Source organism: Carassius gibelio, chromosome B5 (genome assembly GCF_023724105.1).
Source record: "Carassius gibelio isolate Cgi1373 ecotype wild population from Czech Republic chromosome B5, carGib1.2-hapl.c, whole genome shotgun sequence".
In the NCBI taxonomy this organism is placed as follows: Eukaryota; Metazoa; Chordata; class Actinopteri; order Cypriniformes; family Cyprinidae; genus Carassius; species Carassius gibelio.
This window is the reverse complement of record NC_068400.1, coordinates 40,536,555-40,563,478: the sequence shown is the minus strand read 5'-3', so window position 1 is coordinate 40,563,478 and position 26,924 is coordinate 40,536,555. Positions and strand designations below refer to the sequence as shown.

The window sequence follows — 26,924 nt, the reverse complement described above, 5'->3', positions numbered from 1 at the left end:
TCTCTCTCTCTCACACACACACACACACACACAGAGAGAGAGAGAGGGTCCACTAAATGGCACTGAGTAGTGTTTGTACGCATTCCGTCACCAGAGAAGGTCTGGACACTGACTGCTTTCCTCAAAGGTTTGAGCTTAACTTTTCTTGAGAATCCTATAAGTTTTCTAAAACTTAAATGCTTTTTCTAATATTCACTTTCTTATTTCATTCAGAAGTTCTTACCAAATATGTTAATTATTAACTGTAGTCTTTGCATGTGGCACGTTTTTTAATGCTTGCGATTCTGTTTACATTCTGATGCTGTGCGTAGACACACAGATCATTTCAAAACGTTAGAAACGGTTGTTGTGTGTTATTTATCATATTAGCTTTAATTAAAATTTTAATATTTTCAATTTTTAAGTTGCTTCGAAATGTTAAAAAATATGTTTATCAGAATCAGAACACATTTTAGTTTTGGTTGCAACATAACATTGCACACTGATGCCATCTAGTGTTGTGCACACTTTTGATAACTTGCATGGCTTGCTTTTTTCTTGATCTTCACAGTTACACTTACAACATTCGGGACAAAAATAAAAGGAACATCTTATTGTCAGTTCTTACTCGTATAGCTCAACTGAATGCATCATCGAGGTCCACAGGGTGAGAGAGATGCCATCACAAACGCCCACCACAGACTGTTCCGGGGAACACTCTCCTCCAATGGAGCCGAAATCAGTAAGCTCTACAACAGGAAATGAGGAAATTCCCCCATCAACTACTAGTGACCCCACTGACCAGTCAGAAAGCACAGAAGCAGCTGTTTCCAACACTTTTCCCATTGAAACTAATAAGTCAGATAGGCCCAAATTTGGTTCGAGTGTTCAGGCTAAAGAGAGAATGAAGTTTATTCTGGGAGCTTCTGAGGATAATTCCTCTGATGATGAGACTTTGGCTATGAGCCAGGTCATCAAACCTCAGCCCAAAAGCATAGAGACACCTAACACACTACCCACCACGTCATCAGAAGTGGTGCCACCCCTGAACCCATCAGCCTGTTTGAGGTGAGTTTAATGTTGATTATGTGTGTGCGCAATCTTATTGTCACTGTATGTAAATGTGTGTGTGTGTGTGTGTGTTTCTTTAAATCTATTGAAATTACTATAAAGTTACCTGATTGTATCATTGTTTTCATGAGCTATGTGACATATAGAAACATTCCAAATAAACTGAATTGAATTTTTTTTGCATCTAAATATAATTAAATAATAATATTAGTTGATGGTTATATGGAATCATTTTACAGAATATTTGTCACAATGCATCATTATTTGAATAAGCCAAGAAAGCAAAAGTGCAAAAATTAAAATAAATGCCAATGACTTGCAGTACATTTTAACCTTAAATATTTACCGCTTTTTGACATGAGCTCAAATTAGTTTAGATTATATTCAACTTTATTGTCATTATGCAGAGTACAAGTACAGAGCTAATGAAATGCAGTTAGCATCTAACCAGAAATGCAAGAATATAGTGTTTTAAGTGCAGAGTGAGTGAAGCTATGATTTACAGAATGTACAGTGGAGTTGCTATATACAGTATTGAGCAGAGTATATACAGAATATAAATAGGAATGCAGTGTAGGGATTGTATGTACATTATGAACAGAGCAATGTAGGATTATATATACACATTATGAACAGCAGCAACATGAGCACAGTGGTAATAAATACAGTTGGATGATAGTATTGTTAAACAATGTATTCTATGCAAAATAACAGTAGTGCAATGTTAATAGTGCAAATGTGAGCTACATCAGTTTTTGGCTGCAATGTGAAATTAATGCAAATTCAGATTTTCCCTCCTGTGCCTCAGTATGACTGATTTAATGGTTAACTTTGGTGTCTAGTCTTGAGATTTGCTCTGAATACCGGTAGAGGACACTGTGCACCACATGAAAGTTCCCAATGTCAAACAGGACAGAGTTATGGACCAGAAATACAGCCATATGGTCATTCTCAGCGATCACATGACTTGCTCATGCTTGTCACCTGTTAAAGTGACATGCTGCACATTTCTGTACTATTATTGGAAGCATTGCTCCTGATGTTGACTTTCAGAGACATTGCTTTCCAGCGTGTTTCCAGAGACAAAATATCCTAGACATATATTTAGGTGTTTGTTGGGACAAGTTGTTTTGATGTGGTCTCTTGTTTTTCGTGTGTAATCTGTGAAACACTGTTGTCCTCTTCAACAAGTCTCCTACTTGGGCAGACTCCTTCAGAACCAATGGACAGCGGTTGATAATACAGAGCAGGACAAATGCATTTTGTTTTTCCAATAATGGAAGTGAAAGTTTACAGGCCAAAAGGTAAGGTAATTATTTTGGTGACTTTTGTCTAAACAGATCTTTACTTGTGGTGACATTTGTTGAGACAGATCTGTCTTTGGTTGCAGTGAACAATGTTAAGCACTTTGGCAAACTGCAATCAACAAATGCAAACTCTTTTCTTTAGCATGCTTTCAACATGGATAGATTTGCTATTTATTAGCAAAAAAATATTAGCCCAGATTATAGGTAATGAACCTTCAGAAACTTGTAGTTTGGCAGGCATTTCGCAAGGAATTGTATTTATTTGTCTGTAGAGAAACATAAACCAATGATCATCCTCACCCGGCTCTTAGCATGTTTTTCTTGAACATGTGGTGGTGAGGTCCTCACATGGGGGAGGGGACATGAGAGGGAGCAAAGAGGAAAAGGGAGGGAACATAAAACGTTTTAGATGTTGTTTTCTTCTCCTGCATTATCATCTGATACTTTGACATGGATGGAGAAGAACAAACACTCAACTGGTTTCAGTGCCTCAAGAGGTTGGTAGCAGAACAAAAATGCACTTGGTTCATTCTGTCCTCTAGAAGTGTACGGTATGTTCTTGAGTTGTACACTGGAAGTAAAAAAGGGGCGTGGTTTCTGTAGTTGTTTTTAGCAGCGTAGCATAACAAAGCAACTTGTGAGTCACAGTAGTGTTGGAAATGAGTTTTGAAATGCAGAACTATGCAGGATTTCTGCTCTGCAGATTGTGCATAAAGTGTTACGTAATATAACCTGATAATTTTAACCTGTCTCTCTGAGTTCAAATACTTGTGTAAGCTCAAAGAGCATAGAACAAAAGAGAACTGGATAACGGCAATGTTTGTAAGGTTCCCTGATGCTACATGCATTTTTCAGATAATGGAATAAACAAATGCAGCTGCTTATTGTTTGTGGGCAGTTTAGACGCTGGATTATTGAAAACAGACAGTCTCAGATAGGATTTTCAGATAAGAATAATAAAATTTATTTTTTTACTAAGCATGCAGTTTTCAAGAAAATATGTTTTGGAGTGCATTAAATTGCAAAAGATTGAATGAAGCTTGTTCTATCTTCACTGATTCTTCTTCTTGTCGTCCAATGGGAACCCTATGAATGGAACATAGAAAAATGATGACATTTGGCACACTTGTAGTGATGGCCATGAATAGTGATCTGACCAACTTTGGTGTCTCTAGGATCAACTCTATAGCGCCAGCACCAGTTCAGAATTGAAATGGTAATAACTCTTGAAGATCTTCTTCTAGAAAAATGAAATGTAGTACACCTAATTACTCTCCTCATGCTGATCACATTGAATATGTTACATTAAGTCTGCAACCATACAGTAGCGGCCATTTTTAATAATAAAAAAAATGATGTTATTCCTCCTTCAAATGTTGTCCAATTTTTCAGAAACTTGGCATAGATGATCTCTGGACTGAGGCGCACAGAAATGACTGAGCAGAAATTTTTGACCTACTGGTCAAAAAGAAAAACTTGTGATGCTGTGAACTCAACTGAGGTTGACCCGAAATTAGTTTTGAAGCTGCATCTTGGGCAAACTTTGATCAATCAAAATTAAACTTGATGCACTTCATCAACAGCATGGTATGAGTATCGGTGTCAATGTTGGGAACAGCGCCACCTATGGACGTGAGATATGAAAATAGCTATTTTGGCTCATAACCTTTGAACAGTTGGTCAGAAGATCATGATATTGGTGTCTGAATCTGTGGATATCAATTTTGCCAGGATCAGCTGAACAATTTTGACATTTGTCATAAATTGCTATATCTTTTGACATATATGCACAAAAATTTATAGTGATCATCAATGGCATGTCCCGAAGGTACCCGGAAGTTTGTAAACAGTGCTGCCTAGTGTTTCAGAGATATAAAGATTTTTTTCAAAAACAAGAAACTTCTGACAACATTCAAATTATGTAGTTTTAATAATATCTCATTCCCTGGTTTATGCCTATTCTAATTGGTTAGCATGCTAACTAGCTGCCACTTGCCATTCTTTCTAATGTGGTACTTCAGCGATCAGGTTAACCATAAACATTAGTATTAAGTTAGCAAGTTAGCATACTAATATGTCTAACATGCTAAGTCATGCTTTTGTGAGCTCATTCCCACACCTAAACTTCTCCTCTGCAGCCTGTTAAATTTGTGTCAGCTGAGTGGGTCACTCTGCTAAGACCCTGACCCTGAATCTTTCCTCTTGTGCTGTTTTGATTGCTTAATTATCCAGATCCGCATTGTGCAAATCTTTATTGCTCCTGGATCAGAAATAAATGTTTGTTTGAAATAAAAGTGTGATCATGCAGGTTATCCAGTTTAATAGTTGATAGTGTTTTAAACTGCATATCCCTTGTTTGTCTTCTCCATTCCCCTTTTACTGTACATTCAATTGCATTACATCCAGATATGCAACTTAAAGTGTAAACTTGTTTTACAGTTCAGGGGCAAGTTAAGTGTTAGTCAGAACTGTCTCTGACATTTATGATAACACATTTAGCTGTGATTGGCTGATTTGCTTGTGTGAGCATTTATATTATACCACACTTTGACAGAGGTGGAGAGTACAGAGGCCAGATCAGTAGAGGAAACATTTTTCACACGGACGGATCGAGTTGACTTCAAGAAGTCATGCTGATTTGATGGATTCTTACATCGTATGTCTGTTTTTCAAACATTTTAGTGTGCTTATATTAGCTAAAATGCTGCTTTGCTGATGTTTCTCATGAAGGCTTATGTAAAACTTTTCTGTTACAGCGGTTTCCACATCTTGCTTGTTATTGAAGCCCTACCCAGCTTCCTTTTTTAAATGTATTGTATGTTTAAATAATTAAAATGATGTTTTTTGCCTGTAGGCCTAGCATGTCAGGCCCCCACCTGCTGAAAAAAGGCAAAGAACACAGGAAGATGGACGTGCACAGAGATTTCACTGTTGCCTCCCCGGCTGAGTTTGTCACTCGCTTTGGAGGAAACCGCATTATAGACAAGGTTAGAGTCATGCCTTTACGTGGTGATCTATGCTATTTTACTCAATTTTCAGCTGGGTTTAATATATCTCTCTCATCTTAGGTGCTGATTGCTAATAATGGCATTGCTGCAGTTAAATGCATGCGTTCAATTCGACGCTGGTCCTATGAAATGTTCCGTAATGAGAGAATCATTCGCTTTGTGGTGATGGTCACACCTGAAGACTTGAAAGCCAATGCAGGTCAACAGACAAGAAAAATGATTGTTCAATATGAAACGCAACTTTATTTGTATATGCATATTTTATGTTATTTAATTACATTTATTTTATATGTGTATTTTTTTATTATTCTTTAGATTTTATTACATAAACCATTGGTTCTAGGCATTAATTTTTTTTTTCTTTTTTCTCCAGAATACATAAAAATGGCTGATCACTATGTGCCAGTCCCCGGCGGCCCAAATAACAACAACTATGCCAATGTTGAGATGATTGTGGATATAGCCAAAAGGATTCCAGTGCAGGTACAGCCTGTCCAATATCTGTCGCAGAGATGGGTATTTTCTATTATTATTAATGATGCTCTTGTTGTCTTTATAAGGCGGTTTGGGCTGGATGGGGTCACGCTTCTGAGAACCCCAAATTACCAGAGCTTCTTCATAAATCAGGGATATCTTTCCTAGGTATTTCATCTCATTGTCTAAGACTTGCCAGTTGAGGACAGAGTGTGTTGATGGGGTTGTCTTTTTCAGGACCTTCCAGTAAAGCCATGTGGGCGTTAGGAGACAAGGTGGCATCTTCCATCGTTGCTCAGAGCGCAGAAATCCCCACACTGCCCTGGAGTGGATTTGGTGAGAGATCCCGTTCACAACATGAGCTGCTGCTAGTGTGATGTCTTCATCCATCTTTCTTTTTTTTTTTTTCTCAGGTCTAAAGGTTGAATGGGCAGAAGAAGAACAAGGGCATGGTCGTGTGATCAGTGTTCCTCCTGATCTTTATGTGCAGGGCTGCGTTAAAGATGCAGACGAGGGTCTAGCGGTGAGTTTTCACTGCATAATCAGACAGTGACATCAGTTTTGATTTAGTTTGCTGCTGATTTAGGGTTTTTTGTGTGGCTAGAGTGCTGAAAAGATTGGCTACCCTGTGGCTATCAAAGCATCAGAGGGAGGTGGAGGGAAAGGCATCAGAAAAGTGGACAGTTCTGAAGACTTTCCCAGCTTTTTCAGACAGGTACACTGTGCTTTGATGCAACTTCATTATTTTGTGTAGTTCTAGGTTGGGGTTTCATTACACAGTGTCACGGTGTGTTTGTTCTTCAATACAGGTGCAGGCTGAGGTGCCAGGTTCACCTATTTTCATCATGCAGCTAGCCGAACATGCACGCCACCTGGAGGTGCAGATCCTGGCTGACCAGTACGGTAACGCCATCTCTCTGTTCGGCAGAGACTGCTCCATCCAGCGCCGCCACCAAAAGATCATAGAAGAAGCTCCTGCTACCATCGTCTCCACCAGCACTTTTGAGCAAATGGAGAGGGTGAGAAACAAAACTATGAATATTTTCTGGCCATGTTGCTTTTGGTCGTTCATGAGCTCTTAAACTGGGCTGTAAAGTTCACACAGCTGTGTATTTTATTTGGTTGCACCATTTGTTCTTGAGGCTGAATGTAGCTACAATGTTGTAGGTTTTCTGTAAAGTAATGCGCAGTTGATCCAAGGACGGCCTTCAAATTTGTGCACAGATGTATACTTGCAGATAACATTCAGATATACATTCTGATACAAAAAAAGACATTTACCATGATTGATTTTATTTGACATGCACAACACGGAGCAATGCACACCAAGGTGCTCTATTTAGATCAGGTTCATGTTAGAGTTTTAATGAAAGTTCATGACATTTTTGTGCATTAAATTTGTTTTTTCTATTTTGGGAACTGTTTCACAATGGTGTTGATATTGGTTTGCACAATTTATTTTCGGCTCTGTGTGTCAGTATGCAGTGCGTCTGGCTAAAATGGTGGGCTATGTAAGTGCTGGTACAGTGGAGTACCTGTTCACTGAGGATGGAAGTTTCTACTTCCTGGAGCTGAATCCGAGGCTACAGGTGGAACACCCCTGCACTGAGATGATCGCTGACGTCAACCTCCCTGCTGCGCAGCTACAGGTGTGTAACATAGTGAAGTTTTGGGATTCTCACTGCAAAGACCCTAATTTGTTTCATATTTTGTTATTGTTGTTAATTCTCAAATGCTGATCTTAAACTCCTGGTACCTTCTCTCTGTAGATAGCGATGGGGATCCCTCTTTACAGAATTAAGGATATCCGTGTCCTGTTTGGTGAAGCTCCGTGGGGAGACACACCTATTAACTTTGAATCTCCAGAATGCATCCCCTGTCCCCGGGGACATGTCATAGCTGCACGCATCACCAGTGAGAACCCAGATGAAGTGAGCAGGTTTCGACATAGTTAATAATAAGAAATATTGATAACACTTTATGTAAAGCCATTATGTATAACACATTATAAAAGTAATTGCAATGCATTAATTATACCTTGTAGTGCACCTTAAAATGCATTGTGCAGTCTCATGAATAATTGTAACCACAGTTAATACATTATAACACTTATAAATTCATTGTTACGCTTTGCATTTTAAATTCAGTTATAATTATTTATGATAAGATAATTATAATACCCCAATAACCCATTATACATAAGTGAGATGTTTCAGAAATATTTTCTAAGCAGCAAAATCAGCATATTACATTTCTGTAAGCTGGAAAAATCAGTTTAGCCATTACAGGAGTAAATTGCATTAAAAATGGGAAGTTATTTTTAATCGTTACATTGCACAGTATTACTGTCCACACTATTTTTGACCAAATAAATGTATCCATAGTGAGCTTAAGAGACTTTTTTTTTTTTTTTTGTATGCAAATATCTTCCAAAATTGTCTAATAATGTAAATAGATTGCTTGTCTAAATTAAATAACTAGGATCATTTTATTTACTCCTGGTTAATAACAGTATCTGTTATGTCTTTTTAAAAGCTTAGTATTAATGCAGTATTCTTTTGAAGACTTGATTTGCCATTTTTGTCCTCACAAGGGCTTTAAACCAAGCTCAGGAACAATTCAGGAGCTGAACTTCCGCAGCAGTAAAAACGTGTGGGGTTACTTCAGTGTAGGAGCGACCGGAGGCCTACACGAGTTTGCAGACTCGCAGTTTGGACATTGTTTCTCCTGGGGCGAGAACCGAGAAGAGGCAATCTCGTGAGTTGCTGGAGATACTTAACTAGCAGTAGATCTTTAATGCTTTAAAAACACTAATGGCTTTTGGACTTGAAGGCTTTAAAAAAAAGTATTTGTGGCCTACAGAAACATGGTTGTAGCCATGAAGGAGCTGTCAATCAGAGGAGATTTCAGGACCACAGTGGAGTATCTCATCAAGCTGCTAGAGACGGAGAGTTTCAGGAACAACGACATCGATACTGGCTGGTTAGATCACCTTATTGCAGGGAAAGTGCAGGTAAGACTCAAACCTAGGAAGTGAACTGAACCAAATCGAGACTCTGTTCTATTAACCTCTCATGCTAAATAAACTTGCAAGCCATTTAAAGTAAAGTGACATTAGTTTTATTGTATGTTTCTTTTAGGTGGAGCGGCCCGACACCATGTTAGGTGTGGTATGTGGTGCTCTACAAGTTGCTGATGCAAGTTTTAGAGAGAGCATGTCTGACTTCCTGCATTCACTGGAGAGGTATTTCCTCTATGTGGGCACTCCAGCATCACAGACATTGAAAATGCATAGAAACCACTATAATGTTACATCATTCTGTGTTTGATTGTGTTTCTGGATGTTTCAGGGGTCAGGTGCTGCCTGCTGCTAGTCTCGTCAACACAGTCAATGTGGATCTAATCTATGACGGAGTTAAATACTGCCTGAAGGTGACATATAATAAAACACTTGAATCCCTTCGATCATCTTTTGATTCATGACTAACTAACGTGAATGTGTTTGTTTGTGTCTGTGGGACAGGTGGCTCGCCAGTCACCCACCACGTACGTTATCATAATGAATGATTCAGATATTGAAGTCGATGTCCATAGACTCAGTGATGGCGGCCTGCTTCTTTCCTATGGTGGCAGCAGCTACACAACCTACATGAAAGAGGAGATTGACAGGTTAGAGAAGAAGAGGTTTGGTGCTGTGTACTTTTTCATATGCACCAGCTGATGTTTATTTAGTCTTTTGTCATATGATGTGTAGCTACCGCATCACAGTGGGAAACAAAACGTGTGTGTTTGAGAAAGAGCGAGACCCTACTGTGCTCAGGTCACCTTCTGCTGGCAAACTGTTGCAATATGTAGTTGCTGATGGTTCTCACGTTCTGGCCAGCCAGCCTTATGCTGAAATTGAGGTAAAGATGAAGCATTTTATATTTCTAGATAGCAGTTTCACTTTACAGAATGCACTTTTTCATATTCTGTATATGTTCTTATGTGGAACTGAGAGAGATGTTTTAAATTGCTCATGTTTTTGTTTGCGTTCGCCGTCTTTTTACAGGTCATGAAGATGGTGATGACCCTGCATGTCCAGCATTCAGGTTGCATTCACTTTTTAAAAAGACCAGGAACCGTATTAGAGCCTGGGTGTGTAGTGGCCCGAATGGACCTGGATGACCCCAGCTGTATTCATCCGGTGAATCCTCTATAATTTCACAAAATGAAGCACATGATCAACTGTTTAGTACTGTTTATTCAGTCTTTTAGCAGACACTTTTATCTAAAACTACTTTCAAATTAGGACGATAGAAGCAATCGAACCAAGAAAAGAACATTGATTTGTAATTGCTGTGAACTTGCTGGTATCAAGTTTAAAAATAAGTAAATAAATAAATAAAATTACAACAAGTAGATAGGATAGAAATAGAACAGGGAATGCTAGTGTTGGGCAAATGTTGAAAATGTCATAGTCCCATTCAGCTGCATGACCCAAAGATGTATTAGGACAGTTTGACTACACTTAAAAATTTACTTTATGAATGATATCGGTTTATATAAGAGCACACTTTTTAAGCAATATAATATATATGATAAACTGTTCTCAATGAAGAGTATTTTGATTTCTTCTGGTTGTCAGATGTTAGTGCATTATGTTCATAATTAAGGTGATGAACTATTCCTGTGAGGAACTGACTTGATAAAAATCAACTTGTTAAAAGTAAAAAAGAAAATTGAAGTCAGTTCTTGGTTTGATATCTAATGCATTGTTGAATGTAATTCATGCATGTTTTAGTGTCCAAATCATTTTTGGGGGCCACAGTTTTTGCTTTTTTCCAGTATTATTTATAGACATGCTGCCATCGGTGATGAAGTATTAATTCTCTGTTTACTCCGTCAGGTGAAGCCGAATACAGAGCCATTGCCATCCCAAGAGCCTTTACCTGTTGTAGGGGAGAGGCTTCATCAAGTCTTCCACAGTGTTCTGGACAACCTTGTGAAAATTATGGATGGATACTGTCTACCGGAGCCATACTTCAGTCAAAAAGTCAGAACACTGATCCACCAATCAGACTCAAAGTAGCATGAATACTGTGTGCAGTTTGGTCGGCTAACTATCGATAATGCCGTTACAGCTGAAGAAGTGGCTCGACACGCTGATGAAGACTCTTCGGGATCCATCTCTACCTCTTCTTGAACTACAGGAGATCATGACCAGCGTGGCAGGGCGTATACCAATCACTGTGGAGAAGGCCATTCGAAAGGTCATGGCACAGTACGCCAGTAACATTACCTCTGTGCTCTGTCAGTTCCCCAGCCAAAGGGTGAGTAAATTTATCTGGAACATAGATTGTGCTCATATCTCTAGACGGTGTTACACAGAGTCAAGTGTAACTTACTTAAATTTACCACATTTAGTTGATACCAGTTTATATTACTCGACAGATTCTGTTTGCAAAGATACTGTGTATAATTAATCAGTTTCTAATCAACACTTGTAGATAGCAAACATACTTGACAGCCATGCTGCTACGCTTCAGAGGAAAGCTGACCGAGAGGTTTTCTTCATGAACACTCAAAGCATTGTGCAACTGGTGCAAAGGTGAGAAGTGCCTGATGACTCGCTCAAGCTGATAACATAAGAGATTCTACCTCAGCTGTTATCGTAAGATACACAAAGACTTCTCTGTTAACTAGAAAATCCCACACCTGTTCTAAATCATTTTAGGTACCGGAGTAGCATCAGGGGGTATATGAAATCAGTTGTGCTGGATCTTCTGAGACGGTACCTTCAGGTGGAGATGCAGTTTCAGCAGGGTACTGTATATGTCCAATTGTAATCTTCATAATACTGTCACAGAAGATGATTTCAGAAGTTTTCCTTTCATATACACTACAGACCAAAAGTTTGGAAACATGACTATTTTTAATGTTTTTGAAAGAAGTTTCTTCTGCTCATCAAGCCTGCATTTATTTGATCAAAAATACAGAAAAAACAGTAATATTGTGAAATATTATTACAACTTAAAATAATAGTTTTCTATTTGAATATACTTTAAAAAAATAATTTATTCATGTGATGCAAAGCTGAATTTTCAAAAAATAGCTTCTTCTTTTTTTTTTTTTTTTACTTTTTATTCATCAAAGTATCCTAAAAAAGTATCACATGTTCTGAAAATATATTAAGCAGCAGAACTGTTTCCAACTTTGATAATGAATCATCATATTAGAATGATTTCTAAAGGATCATGTGATAATGATCCTAAAATTTCAGCTTTGCATCACAGAAATAAATGATAATTTAAAGTATAATAGATTTAAAAACAGTTATTTTAAATAGTAATAATATATCACAATATTACATTTATTTCTGTATTTTTGATCAAATAAATGCAGGCTTGATGAGCAGAAGAAACTTCTTTCAAAAACATTAAAAATAGTAATGTTTCCAAACTTTTGGTCTGTACTGTATATATATATCTGGAAATTTTTAGATAAAGGACATAACCTGAAAATGGTTTGTTTTAATTTGATATAATTTAAAAAGAGTTATTTTTTCATTCTTATGACAGCTCATTATGATAAATGTGTCATCAACCTAAGAGAGAAGTACAAGCCTGACATGACTCCGGTACTGGAGTGCATCTTCTCCCATGCTCAGGTCTCTAAGAAGAACGTCCTAGTCACCATGCTCATAGTAAGATCCTTTCTGAAATACTTAACAGTGCTTATTTATATTATTGTATAAGCTGATTCCACTCAAGTCTTTATGAAAGTAGCAACAGAATGTTTAAGTAGGAGTAAGTAGTTTGATTTCATTGATACATCTTGTGCTCGTTTCGATTATAATGTAACATTTGTTCAGGACCAGCTCTGTGGTCGGGACCCGACTCTTGCTGACGAGCTCATGGTCATTCTACATGAGCTCACACAACTCAGTAAAATGGATAACTCTAAAGTAGCGCTTCGGGCCAGACAGGTATGAACCTCTTGAACTCCAGCGCTTATGTTAATGCTGACTTTCCAATTCTTACTGTCTTGGTAAGTCTTCTTTCTTTTACTGGAAAACTAGGAGTGTTAATTGTGTATGCACATAGTTTGCCCTACAATATTTCTTTCTAAAACAATATTGTATCAATTTCCAGTATAGCATTGCATCTCTTTTTGACTATACAGTATGATTGGACAGTCAAAAGTTACATTTGGCACAAAAAGCTTAATTTTGTGAAAACAGAACGTCACACTTTAAATAAAACATGGAATATTGTGTAGTTGTGTGATTTAATAAAAGCATGCTAATTTATAACAAATATTAATTAAATGCATTTAGAAAAAAAATGCTCTAAGCAGGCACATTATGCCCTAAGCAGAAACAAAAAAAAAGTTATGCATGTTATAAATGTTTCAATAACAACTTTGTTTCTTCAGGTGTTGATTGCCTCTCATCTGCCCTCATATGAACTCAGACATAACCAGGTGGAATCCATCTTTTTATCAGCTATTGATATGTATGGGCATCAGTTCTGTCCCGAGAACCTCAAGGTAAAGTGATTCTTTCGTCTTTACCGCTTTAACACTTTTAGATGTTTGTTTATCTAAATCCTGCATTTGCAGAAACTCATCCTGTCTGAAACCTCCATCTTCGACGTCTTGCCCAGTTTCTTCTACCACAGCAACCGGGTGGTTTGCATGGCTGCCTTAGAGGTCAGTAAAGCTTGACCTTCGCTTCCCAACTGTTAGTGGTATGCATTCAGGCCTTTCCAATGTGTTGTGTGGGATTTCCTCAGGTATATGTACGGAGGGGGTATATAGCGTATGAGCTAAACAGCCTTCAGCATCATCAGCTGCAGGATGGAACATGTGCCGTGGATTTCCAGTTCATGTTACCATCTTCCCATCCCAACAGGTATTGCCGCAACCACATGTAGATACTTTATATACTCTATAGGTCTTACAAATACGATCCAGAAACTGAAATCTCTGAGTCGTGGTGCTTCACAAGCCACACTGTTCATGTAATAGATTAACAATACAATTGAACCTGGATGTATAGTACAACTGTTTTCTAGTCTGAATGTTTCTGTATGATCCCCTGTAACATTTATTCTCCTATTTTGACATTGTTTTCTGTGTATCTCTCCTCTGAAAGAGAGCCTTACGTCTCATTGAGCCAGTCCATGCCCAAACCCACGTAATACGCTCTTTATTTTTTAGCATCTATTTAATGATGTAACAGATTGCACAAAAACAGATGATTTCTTACACTCCTAACTTCCCACTTTGGTTTGGGTTTCCTTTACTAAGCTTTACTGGGAGATGGTATGGAGCACAGCACAGGGGCAAATGGGGTGTTTGATCAACTTGTTTTGAGTATTTAGTTTTTTACATAAGCATAGGTTTTAATGATTTAAAAATAGACACTGAATCATATGCTTTCTTTGTATATATATACCGAAATGAAATCAAAATCAATCCTGTTTACTTTGGCACACATTCCTAGCCTCACTTGTGAATGACTTTCATCAAAAATATAATAATCAGAAATGTCACATTTCAAACACCTTTTCATGGTGATTTTAAATATTAAAGCATCAAAACTAAATCTTTATAGAAATGTTTCCGTTTCTTCAAAAGTCAAAGCAGATTGGTCAATCACACTGAATCGTGTTATAGGGACAGTTCACCCAAAAATGAACATTTCATCATCATTTACTTACCTTAATGTTGTTTCAAACCTATACAAGTTTCTTTCATATGTTAAACATAGAAGATATTCTGAAGGATAATGCTAAGCAAAGAGTTGATGGTCCCAGTTTGCTTCTATAGTTTCTTTCCCTACTTTGGAAGTCAATACAACTGTCTTCATATCTTGTTTTGTGTTCAACATAAGAAAGAAATGTATACAGTTTGGGAACATCATGAGAGTAAATGATGATAAAATAAAACTGTTCCTTTAACTGGGTTGTTCTGTATATGAATAGTAATAAGGATAGTAGCTTTGGATGTTTTGCACATGCAAAAAGTGATTCCCTTACAGTTAAATTTGCTTGCTAATTTTCAACCTAAAATCTATTTCGATTTTTTATAGAGAAATATTTCTACTAAGATTGTTTTTAACATGATCATGATAGAAAGAAATCCAATGCTAACAACTCACCTGCTCTCATTTCAGAGGGAGCAGTCCTACTTTGAACAGGTAGAGTACAGCTCCTCCTTGCAGAACCACGTAGTATGTCTGCAGCAATGCATGCTGGATGCAACTGTTTAATGACTTCAAGAAATTTAGCTAGTTTTATTTTGGATTTAATGGCTCAGATTTTTTTTCTTTGATTTATTGGGTAATTCTACAATCCTAAATTGGCCTTAAATGTGCATTCAGTCAACACAGTATTAAAATGTGAAATGCATTTACCAATCCATTGTTTAATTTAGATGAGCCACATGACCATCAGGGAGTATTTTGCATTTAAACTTGTGCTTTTTCCATTTAGCACAAGCAGTGCCATGAGTTTAGCATGTTCGTACATAATTGGTACACATAATTCCTTACATTTGCCATTTTGCATTCACACACACACACACACACACATACACATCCTATATATACATACATATGGAATATTCCAACTCTTCCATCACAGATTTTCTGTTCCTGTGAATGATACGGGAGAGTTTCAAACAATGCGTCGTCAGGGCAGTGAGCTCTTCCTTGAGGGGTCGATGTCGCCCCCCTGTCAGAGGATGGGAGCCATGGTCGCCTTCCATAGTTTTGAACACTTCAAAAGGTGCTTTCACTTCTTTTTCGTATAAATCCAGATTTAAATGGTTAATATAATGGAAGATGTGATCTGTGATTTGATTGTATTGTAGGTGTTTTGATGAAGTGATCTGTCGCTTTGCGGATCCGCTTTGTGAGAGTTCTCTGTTCTCTGATGGCTGTTCCACCTTCTGTGATGGGGAGAGCTGTAAGGTCAGAGTTAGGAGAAGAAACTAATAGGGATGTAACGATTCACTCAACACACAATGTGATTCGATTCTCTGTACTGATTTCACAATATGATTTTCTCACAGTTTTTAACTAAATACGATTGAAGGCAAATTATGAAAGGTGTCCTTTTATTATTGCTTTGATAAAATGCTGCACATTTTTTGTGAAAGTGAAATATGTCAAAAAACAAAACTAAGCTGAAATTTTGAAAATAAATACAAAAATAACTCATAAATGAAATATTTTAATGTAAACAAGCTAAGGCTTTGCCAGTGCTCTTTTCATTTAAAATTAGAGAAAACTACTGCATCATAATCAAAATTCAAACTTGCAACATAAACAGTTTTTAGTCTAAGTTATATTGTTTAATTTAAAAATTTGAAGCAAAAACAGTATGGTCTGACTTTAGTTTTGTGAATCTATACTACATTAAACATATCTGCCCTAAAAACAAAAACAGCAGATGGGTTGAATGAAAGGCAAATTCACTTTCTGCCAGCAGGTGGTGCTTATGAAACAGAGGCAATAAAGAGTTTGGTTGCCACTGTAAAGAATCAGCACTTTAATATGCATTATACAGAGGCAAGATGAAAGAAAATACCATCTAAACTTTACTAAATCTCCTCAAAGATACATTAACTCAGTTTTATTGTTATTCATTTAACGTCTTAAGCAACTTGAGTCATCTCGTATTTGTATTGATTGTAAAATGTCTATTGCTGCATCATTACATCCCTAGAAACAAACATTAATATTTCATCAAAAAAAAAATCTTAATTTACTCATGTAATTCCAAATTTCCTTTTTTCTATGAAACACAATATATATTTAATGGTTGATTTCACTTTACATATGGTCTGTCTCTGTTTCAGAACATGAAGGAAAATCCCATCCACATCATAAATGTGTCGATCAAACAAGCAGACACTGAAGATGATGATGCTTTAGTCAAGGATTTCACCGCCTTTGCTAATTCTAAAGTATGTTGAAGACTTATCCCCTTGGATGTGTGTGCTGCTCCATGACTTAACTCTCTTTGTGCCTCATTTCAGAAAACTCTGCTCTATGAGTATGGAATCAGAAGAATCACATTTTTAGTTGCACAAAAGGTGAATGCTCAGATACACAAATGACCAAGTATGTTGTCACTCAAAAAAGATTCAAATGAAAAATGCTAAATTGATCAATCTTCCCCATCAGCGGGAGTTCCCGAAATACTTCACGTTCAGGGCCAGAGATGAAGTAAGTGATGCATCTGTCGATTCGGTCATTTAAAAATGTCTATTGTAGAGTTACAACTGAACATTGTCCTTCTATTTCTCTTTAGTTCCATGAAGACAGAATCTACCGTAACCTGGAGCCTGCTCTGGCCTTCCAGCTTGAGCTGAATCGTATGCGTAACTTCGATCTGACGGCCGTTCCCTGTGCTCATCATAGGATGCAACTGTACCTGGGTGCTGCTCGTGTGGAAGAGGGTGCAGAGGTCACAGATTATCGTTTCTTTATCAGAGCCATCATTCGCCACTCTGACCTCATCACCAAGGTACAAGACATTATGAAATATTATATTTAATAGAAATGAACCTACAATATATTTAAAACCTTCAAACATGCCATGATTTTTTATTTTGTCCGTGGGAATATTTGGGTCATTAGTGATTACATTAGTCTATCTGGACACCATCATAAATGCATGCTTGAATAATCCTTGGCATAAATCCTAAAATATTTTACTATACTGAATATAATTTTTACACATATTTGTACACATACTTTTTTTGTTTATAGTAAACTAGCATTTCAAATATGGGGTTAGAATTGTAAGAAGAAAAAAAAAGAAAAAAAAAACCTTTTGAAAGAAGTTGAGTGTCACATAATCCACAAGAAATCATTCCGATATGCTGATTTGGTGCTGAAGAAAGATTTAATATAATTAGTGTACAGTATTATAAGATTTTTTTGAAACTGATGCATATTTCGTTGTTGTAAAATGTGTAGAAATTTAAAAGCACAGCATTTATTTGAAAAATATTTTTTGCAACAGTTTAAAAGTCTTTGTCACCTTTGATAAATTGCATTCTTGCAGAATATAAGTATTAACATTTTTATATATATATATAAAAAAAAAAAAACTTACTGACCCCAAAGCTTATAATGCTAGTTTATATATTGATGAACATTATGCACCAAATTGCTTCCAACTTCCACTTGTTTTAGACTTTGCAATTAAAAGTCATTGACAATAGATGTTAAAATGTTCATACTAATGCATGCATCTTCAATGTGAAACCAGAAATCTTAAGTTCTTATTTCATATATATATATATATATATATATATATATATATATATATATATATATATATATATATATATATATATATATATATATATATGATTTCATTTTTTCACTCTTTCTGTAGGAGGCCTCGTTCGAGTACCTGCAGAATGAGGGAGAGAGGTTGTTGCTGGAAGCCATGGATGAGCTTGAAGTGGCCTTCAGTAACATATCCACTCGTACCGACTGCAATCACATCTTTCTCAATTTTGTACCCACTGTCATTATGGACCCCTCAAAGGTTAGATTCAAAAACATAAACTCTTTTTCTTTAAACTCTTAAATGTAGTTAATCATCGCTACTGCCCGTGTTCCTGAGCTGTATTGCTCCGTTATCTTTTCCTACAGATAGAGGAGTCCGTGCGCTCAATGGTGATGCGATACGGTAGTCGTTTGTGGAAGTTGCGCGTTCTCCAGGCTGAGCTGAAGATCAACATCCGCCTCACCAACAATGGAGATGTCATTCCCATCCACCTCTTCCTCACCAATGAGTCTGGCTACTATTTAGACATCAGCCTTTACAAGGAGGACACTGACCCCTCCACTGGACAGGTACAATCTACATTCGCTGGATTATTATTATACCACATGACACATTGGCATAACAGAGAGTAACCAAGGAGGAATAAATGTGTGAAGGAATTCCTTTTTCTTTTTTCAGTGATAGATTTCAAAAATACATAGACATACGTCTGACCCAGTTTCTTTTTGATATTCACTGCTCAAGTGCAAAAATTCAAAGGTTGAATGTTCAGTGGTACATAAGCTCAGAGACAACAGCAGCTGCTTCATTCATCTGTGTTTATCATTACGCTTTTGTACTCCATGCCATTTCTTCAGCTGACCATTTTTTTAGAGGGTGCAAAACTGCTGAATGAGTTCCTGAGTGTAGTTTGCACAAACAATGGCTAATTCAATGTCGTATATGTGCCTTCATCTCTATTTGTCTGTGCTCTAAAGTGCTTTTGCATTTTCTCTTGCAAACTGAATCTGATTCACCACTGAATGCAGTGCCACCCACATTAACTTGGTCATCTAAAAATAGGAAAAAACACAAGTTTTGATACAAGCTGTACTTGAATTACTGTGAACCAATAAAATACAGAAACTGTGTGTTAAGTATTTGCTTTGCATATTGCTGTTGTAACAGTGCAACTCCATGGCCACCTATGTCCATAACAATATCTGAAGACCCCATGGCTTCTCCATTTGTTTCATAATTTACTGAATAATGGTTAAGGATAAGGTTTTTTTAAAATGCTAACTTACATCTGCAGATAATGTTCCAGTCGTTTGGAGACAAGCAAGGTCCACTGCACGGCATGCTAATCAACACACCGTACGTCACAAAAGATTTACTGCAGGCCAAACGCTTCCAGGCTCAGACCCTCGGCACCACGTACGTCTATGACTTCCCGGAGATGTTCAGACAGGTGAGGTGTCTTGTTCTCACTGTGATTGTCTTGGTTCTGGAATGTATAGTTGGAAGGACATTAGCCTGTTATCTTTGCTTTCTGTTGCCAGGCTTTGTTTAAGCTTTGGGGACCAGGAGACAGCTACCCTAAAGACGTGTTGATGTGTAATGAACTGGTCCTGGATTCTCAGGGGAGACTTGTGCAGATGAACAGACTACCAGGAGACAATGAGGTGCATCAATAATTTCTCACTGTATTCTTTGAGGGATTTTCTCAGGCACAGGACTAATTCTCTATGGATCTCTGGAGAATGTTTTTCATCAAATAGAATTATGGAACTTGTTTACATTTTAATAATTTTCCTTGTAAAGAAAAATGGAAAGTAAATCAATAAACTCTGTGTAAGCCATTTGTCTGTCCTCCCTTTCCAGATTGGCATGGTGGCTTTCCGCATGAAAATGAAGACTCCAGAGTACCCAGAAGGCCGAGATATCATTGTGATCTGTAATGATATCACCCATATGATTGGCTCATTTGGACCCCAGGAAGATGAGCTTTTTTTACGGGCGTCTGAGCTGTCTAGAGCAGAGGGGATTCCACGTATATACATCGCAGCCAATAGTGGAGCTCGAATCGGCCTGGCGGAGGAGATACGTCACATGTTTCAAGTGGCTTGGATCGACCCAGATGACCCTTATAAGGTGACCGAATGCTTAATGTCTGGGGAGTTTCATGTTAATTTCACTGTAATATCGCTAATGTTTTTGTATCTTTGTAAAATCAAACCACCACTGACTTGGGTTTTTTCATTTTATAAATCATATTTGATGCATGTTTGCTTAGTTTACTCAGCTTTTGTCCAAGTCTATTATTCTGGTTTGCCCATGCAGGGTTTTAAGTACCTGTATCTGACGCCTCAGGACTACACCCGCATCAGCTCCTCGAATTCTGTCCATTGTCACCATGTAGAGGAGGGAGGCGAGTCCAGGTAACCCTAATGGCTTCACTATGCACAGAATGAACTACTGTATACCCAAACCCTCTCTCACTGGCTCTTATGTGTTCAAATAATGTCTCAGGTACATCATCACAGACATCATAGGGAAGGAGGAGGGTCTTGGAGTGGAGAATCTGAGGGGTTCTGGCACAATAGCCGGAGAAACTTCTCAGGCTTATAAGGAAGTCATCACCATAAGCATGGTACTACTGTATCTAACATCTTCCCATAATCTCATCAAACAATATACAATATATTACCTATGTTTTGGTCATCTGGTAATCATTCTGTGCTCCTCTAGGTCACATGTCGTGCTATAGGAATTGGTGCGTATCTGGTACGTCTAGGACAAAGAGTAATTCAGGTGGAAAACTCCCATATCATCCTGACTGGGGCTGGGGCATTAAACAAGGTGTGGAATTTAGTGGAACACCTTAAAATGTGTCATTTAAAAAAATAATGAATATGAATAAAAAGTGGCATGTTTATGTTGGTTTCCTTTATTCCTTAAGAATAGATGAAGCCACTTTAATTCAGTGATTTAAGTCTTGAACTCTGTATTTCTTTGTAGGTGCTGGGTCGTGAAGTGTACACCTCCAATAACCAGCTGGGAGGGGTTCAGATCATGCACAACAATGGAGTGACACACAGCATTGTGCCAGATGACTTTGAAGGGGTGCTAACTATACTACAGTGGCTGTCCTACATGCCAAAGGTAGTCTGTTTACAGATACTGATTCCTAGTTCATAATTATCCCCAAAATAATAATGATAAGAAAAGGTATCATGATTTAGAATTATAAACAAATGCAGCATCGTTATTTTTTAATTAGCATTAAAAGGCACATTTCCATTTTAAACACCCCTGTTAAAAAGTCAAATACTTCTATTTAGCAAAGATGCATTAAAAGGATAGTTCACCCCAAAAATATATATTTTTTTAATTAATTACTCACCCTCATGTTGTTTCAAACCTGTAAGACCTTTGTTCATCTTCAGAACACAAATTAAGATATTTTTGAAGCTCTCTGACCCTCCCTAGACAACAAGGTAACTACCACGATCAAGGTCCAGAAAAAGTAGTAAAGACTTTGGTAAAATAATCCATGTGACATCAGCATGAAAGTTAATGATGCAATGCATTGTAAAAAAAAAAGTGTGCATCGTATACAAGTTGGCATTTGTATCCAAATGCATAATTTCTAACATATTTGCATCAGTAAAAAAAAAAACTGAAATATATACATATATAGTTATGATCTTGACAGGCTTTAGATGTAATCTTTAGCATGACTTTAAGTAGTTTGGGCTGTTAGTCCAAATGACAAAAGGGCCCAGTGTGTTTTGTGTTCATTAACATCAAACAACTCTAGTGTTTTCTGTTAAAATTTAGAGCAATCAAAGTCCCGTCCCAATAATGCTTCCTACTGATCCAGTTGAGAGGGAGATCGATTTTGTTCCCACAAAAGCCCCCTATGACCCTCGCTGGCTGCTGTGTGGACGACCCCATCCCAGTAAGAATCGAATTATCCACTCAATCTGTTATGAACAAGACATACTCAGGAGCTCAGGATGATACTGCAAGCTCAGCCTGTCTTTTCTGTGACTGTGTGTTGATAGCTGTGAAGGGAGCATGGCAGAGTGGGTTCTTTGACCATGGCACATTTATGGAGGTGATGGCTACCTGGGCACAGACAGTTGTGGTGGGTAGAGCCAGGTAAGTGAAGATGTCAAACAAACATTTGATTCAACTGAATATTCTGAGCCGAGTGAGACTGTGAATGTCCTACAGGCTTGGTGGGATTCCTCTTGGTGTCATTGCCGTTGAGACCCGCACAGTTGAGGTTACCATTCCCGCAGATCCAGCAAACTTAGACTCAGAAGCCAAGGTCAGAGTCCTGACACTATGAACGTTTTTAGACCCTGACTGTGGTTCCCCTGTGTTTGCTGTTAGTGTGTCCCAATTATTCTTATCAGTATGCACTTAAAGTGTCTTTTCTGCCTCAGATCTATCAGCAGGCTGGTCAAGTGTGGTTCCCAGATTCGGCGTATAAAACCGCTCAGGCTATTGAAGATTTCAACAGGGAGAAACTTCCACTTATGGTGTTTGCCAACTGGAGGGGCTTCTCTGGAGGCATGAAAGGTATACAGCCGGTTTTCACACACAAGTATGCTTTTTAATATGGATTATGTAGTTTTTATTTTATTTATTTTACATTTAATCATTTAGCAGATGCTTTTATCCAAAGCGGCTTACAAATGAGGAAAACAGTTAAGATGTCAAATTTAAAATGAAATATTTAAGATGTAGGGGATGCTTTAAATTGATTAAAAGTGACAGTTACGTTGTTTTAAATAAGGATCTGTTGGCCTTTCTATTCATCAAATAATGCTATTAAGGTTTTAAGCAGCACGGTTGTTTTCATCATTGATAATAATAAGAAGAAAGCCTTCTTAAGCACCAAATCAGCATATATTAGAATGATTTCTGAAGGATCATGTGACAAAGACGACTAGAGCACTGACTACTGAAAATTCAGCTTTGACATCACAAAATAAATTGGACTTTAAAATATATTCATATAGAAAGGATTGTAAAATTAAAATATTTCACAATATTACTGTATTTTTGGTGAGTGTGTTAACTACTTTCAGCAACATTTATGAAGGGCTGTGCATCTGCAAAGTTTTAAGAGGTTTTCTTTCAAGTTTCAACATGAACGCTCTGGTTCAGATATGTATGACCAGGTGCTAAAGTTTGGCTCTTACATCGTGGATGCCCTGCGAGAGTTCACCCAGCCTGTACTGGTTTACATCCCTCCCCACGCTGAGCTGAGAGGAGGATCATGGGTAGTGATCGACCCCACTATAAACCTTCAGCACATGGAGCTCTATGCAGATCGAGAAAGCAGGTGAGCATGTCCATACAGCTTCCCTTCACTACTCTTCTAAATCTTTTTACTCCATTGATCTTATTTGATCGTTCGCCTCAATTCCTCTTCAGAGGGGGTGTTCTAGAGGCCGAGGGCACAGTAGAGATCAAGTTCAGAAAGAAAGACCTGCTAAAGGTCATGCATAGGATTGATGCTGTGTATTCGCGTCTGGCTGAGCAGCTAGGTATAGCAATCACACTATCTCACTTGAACACAAATGTCCTCACTGGCAGGGAAATGTTTACGTGCATGTGAGTGACACACGGTTTACTGTTGTACTCCACATAGGCAACCCAGAGTTACCAACTCAGGAGCGTAAAGACTTGGAGGCCAAACTGAAGTCTAGAGAGGAGTTCCTTCTTCCCATCTACCACCAGGTGGCGGTGCAGTTTGTGGACCTTCATGACACTCCAGGAAGGATGCTGGAAAAGAGTGTCATCATGGTATATAAAAAAATGAATTATTAGGAGCAGAAGGCTCCATGTGGTCATAGCTGTGGATCACATGCATGAAAACTACCTGATTTAAAGAGTGGCCTTTGTTTTTTTCACCTGATCGAATGTTTTCAGGACATCCTGGACTGGAAGAACGCTAGGTCATTCTTTTACTGGCGTCTGAGGCGACTGCTGTTGGAGGAGGTGGTGAAGGGAGAGATCATGCAGGCCAACCAAGATCTGAGCAACGGCCACATACAGTCCATGTTACGCCGCTGGTTTGTGGAGACAGAGGGGACTGTAAAAGTATGGAAACCTCATTCGTTTGAACTGAAGATTTCTGTTTTTCTCTCTTACTGAAGTCGACCGTTTGTAACAAATTCAGACAATTGTCAGCTTAGGATCTGATTTGCCAAAGTTGTTGTTAAACACTATTAAAAGTAGTTTCTGGTGAAGCTGCAATAAATGTGTTAAGCTAAATGTGTTGCCTGACTGAAATTAAGAAATATTGACATTTCTAAAACTTAACATGAAATAAAAATTAAAGATGAATATTTTTTTTTTTTGTTATGAAAATGGAAAACATGCAAACATGAAAATGTAACTTCAAATGTATCTTCATCAAACTTGACTATGATGAAGTTGATGTTCATCCCATGTGAATTAATTGTTTCTTGCAGGCGTATCTATGGGACAATAACAAAGTGGTGGTAGAGTGGCTGGAGAAGCATCTGTCCCAGCAGGATGGGACATGTTCAGTCATCAGAGAGAACATTAAATACTTAAAGAGGGACTACGCTCTCAAACACATCCGCAGGTCATTTTCTCCCCTCGGATAGGCATTTAATTCATTTTTTACCATGGATGTAATAGCACACACTGCTGTAAAATGCATACAAATTTTTTTATGCTTTTCAGAGAATTATCTTATAGTCATTTATTCGGTCAGAATTACAGTAAAAACAGTAATACTGTAAAACATTATTACGATTTCAAAGAGCTTTTTAAGGTTTATTTCTGTGAAGGAATAAATCAAAGCTGAATTTCAGACAGTTATGCTGCATAATATTTGTGAGAAATAGATACTTTTTTTAGGATTCTGTGATTAACAGAAAGTTAAAAAGAACATTTATTTAAAAATATAGTTGTTTGTATAACTACGTCAATTTAATGTGTCACTACTGAATAAAAGTTTAAAGCTCTTTAAAAAAAAAAATCCTGAACTTCAAACCTCTAAATAAAATAATAATAATAAACTCTGAAAAGCCAAAGTTTTGCATCCAGCACCATTCCTGGTTTTCAGCTTCTCAAATCAGTTTTCTAATAACAATCAAACTTTAAGTCAGATTTGACCAGCAAACAGTGGGTGTTTAAGCAGACCTCTTTTAAAACTTTTCCTGCATTATATGTTTAGTTTAGTCCAAGCCAACCCAGAAGTGACCGTGGACTGCATCATCCAGATGGCACAGGACATCACTCCCTCACAGAGAGCCAAAGTCTGCCACCTGCTGGCCACCATGGACAGCTCCAGCAGCAGCTGATCACATCCATGCCATTGAAAGAAACCTACAGAGAGATAACAGTCAAGTGGTATTATTAATAAATAGTGCTTTAAAAGCATAGTTTAAAAGAAAAAGGAAAAAGGACACTTTTGGTTGGTTCTTTGGATCAACACATCGGTCAGTAACCTTAAACGCACAATTTTAAATGTCCAGCAATCACATAGTCCTCCTACTCATCTTAGTGCACACAGTTGCTGTTAGTGTGACTCTCAGTGACCATGTTAGGATGGACATTTCTCAGCGGAGCACCAGAGCTTTTCTTTAAACTCTCTCAAGACAGGGAAACTAGTATGCAGTGTTATTAGTGTGCCTTTGTGTCCTTTCTGTGGAAATAAACGAGACTGAATATCAGATGGTTTTAGGGAATCACCGATGCTTGGAGCGCACATTCATGCTGTGTAGCACTTCCTCAGGAATATATGCAAGATTAATTTTGAAGAACAAACTATTAAATCTTTATTATTAGAGCGAAGTAACAGTATTACACCTAAATACAATCACTGTAGATATCAGGGTAATTCTTGATGACAACTTAAAGTAGTTATGAACAGACATTGCATTGCAAAGTACTGTAATGCCTGCAGAATTGTTAATGCACATTCAAATCATCATGAAATTCATTTTCTGTTCATATTGAATGTCCATTAACTAATCTGCTTGGTGTTAAATATATCACATAATGAAAGTGGTTATACACATACAGTGTTATCAATATCAGGGCCACTGTATATTTAAATGGCTTGAACTTTGGTCGTTTGTATAGTTTATTTCACATGACTGCAGGTAATTCTTCTGTTTATATGAATGCAGCCATACAGTATGTGCTGCTTCTATGAATGGAGGAATATGTGTACTGTACTCAGCTGCTGATTCTGATTAAAGAAGACTTCTTGATCGGATGTAATGCCTTTAATTGAGTTTGTGTGCTTTTAGAACATACAAGTCAGAATAATACTACAGTAGAGCCGAAGGGCCTGACTTTGTTGACTGATTATCAGGCTGTTTTTAAAAAGAAATTTATAATAATTATGCATTAAATAATATGTGTTTTCATCTTGGTGAGTTTGTGGTCATTTATTGAATTCATAATTATCTTGATCTTAGAAATACAGAAGGGTTTACATTTTTTTTTCCAGTCTTGTTTATATGCAGTATTTGCTTTGTTTTTGCCAATATATTCTAGCCACACTCTATATCCAGGGTGACTTTCATTTATGTAATGTCACTAATATTACTTATCGTCCATGATACATAAAAAATATTTTATGTAAATACATAAATCTTTTTTTTTTTTTTTTTGGATTGACTGATCTTTTTTCATTTTCCTAAGCTGTTAAGTCATCAGTATATATATATAATATATAATATATATATAATATATTTCAGTTTGTGTGCAGTTAAACTAGAATATAGCAAAGTTTGCATTTTTGA

General features: G+C 37.4%; 1 protein-coding gene across 7 annotated transcripts; it reads left to right on the top strand.

Moving 5' to 3' along the window:
* The first annotated feature begins 9 nt into the window (after window positions 1-9).
* On the top strand, window positions 10-26,546 carry LOC127957899 (acetyl-CoA carboxylase 2). Of its 7 annotated transcripts, XM_052556595.1 has the most exons (55): window positions 10-127; window positions 551-1,047; window positions 5,212-5,344; window positions 5,426-5,564; window positions 5,739-5,848; window positions 5,926-6,007; window positions 6,077-6,175; window positions 6,253-6,362; window positions 6,444-6,554; window positions 6,649-6,858; window positions 7,318-7,488; window positions 7,609-7,770; window positions 8,433-8,596; window positions 8,702-8,852; window positions 8,980-9,083; window positions 9,190-9,271; window positions 9,363-9,508; window positions 9,594-9,744; window positions 9,891-10,025; window positions 10,728-10,874; window positions 10,963-11,151; window positions 11,329-11,429; window positions 11,556-11,644; window positions 12,400-12,524; window positions 12,693-12,806; window positions 13,256-13,369; window positions 13,442-13,531; window positions 13,615-13,733; window positions 13,977-14,018; window positions 15,000-15,023; window positions 15,469-15,612; window positions 15,698-15,797; window positions 16,688-16,795; window positions 16,868-16,924; window positions 17,016-17,057; window positions 17,143-17,358; window positions 18,238-18,393; window positions 18,501-18,704; window positions 19,430-19,585; window positions 19,677-19,799; window positions 19,999-20,268; window positions 20,458-20,555; window positions 20,647-20,767; window positions 20,866-20,976; window positions 21,136-21,279; window positions 21,958-22,078; window positions 22,185-22,281; window positions 22,357-22,453; window positions 22,572-22,707; window positions 23,299-23,476; window positions 23,569-23,681; window positions 23,786-23,940; window positions 24,067-24,237; window positions 24,612-24,748; window positions 25,346-26,546. In XM_052556595.1, exons 2-55 carry the CDS (start codon window positions 656-658, stop codon window positions 25,470-25,472), a joined length of 7,188 nt encoding a protein of 2,395 aa, XP_052412555.1. In that variant the 5' UTR covers window positions 10-127; window positions 551-655; the 3' UTR covers window positions 25,473-26,546. The 7 variants fall into 7 exon arrangements, with proteins under 7 accessions (XP_052412555.1, XP_052412556.1, XP_052412557.1 ...); XM_052556596.1 differs by lacking the exon at window positions 13,977-14,018; XM_052556600.1 differs by lacking the exons at window positions 10-127; window positions 551-1,047 and adding an exon at window positions 2,073-2,354.
* Window positions 26,547-26,924: the final 378 nt, after the last annotated feature.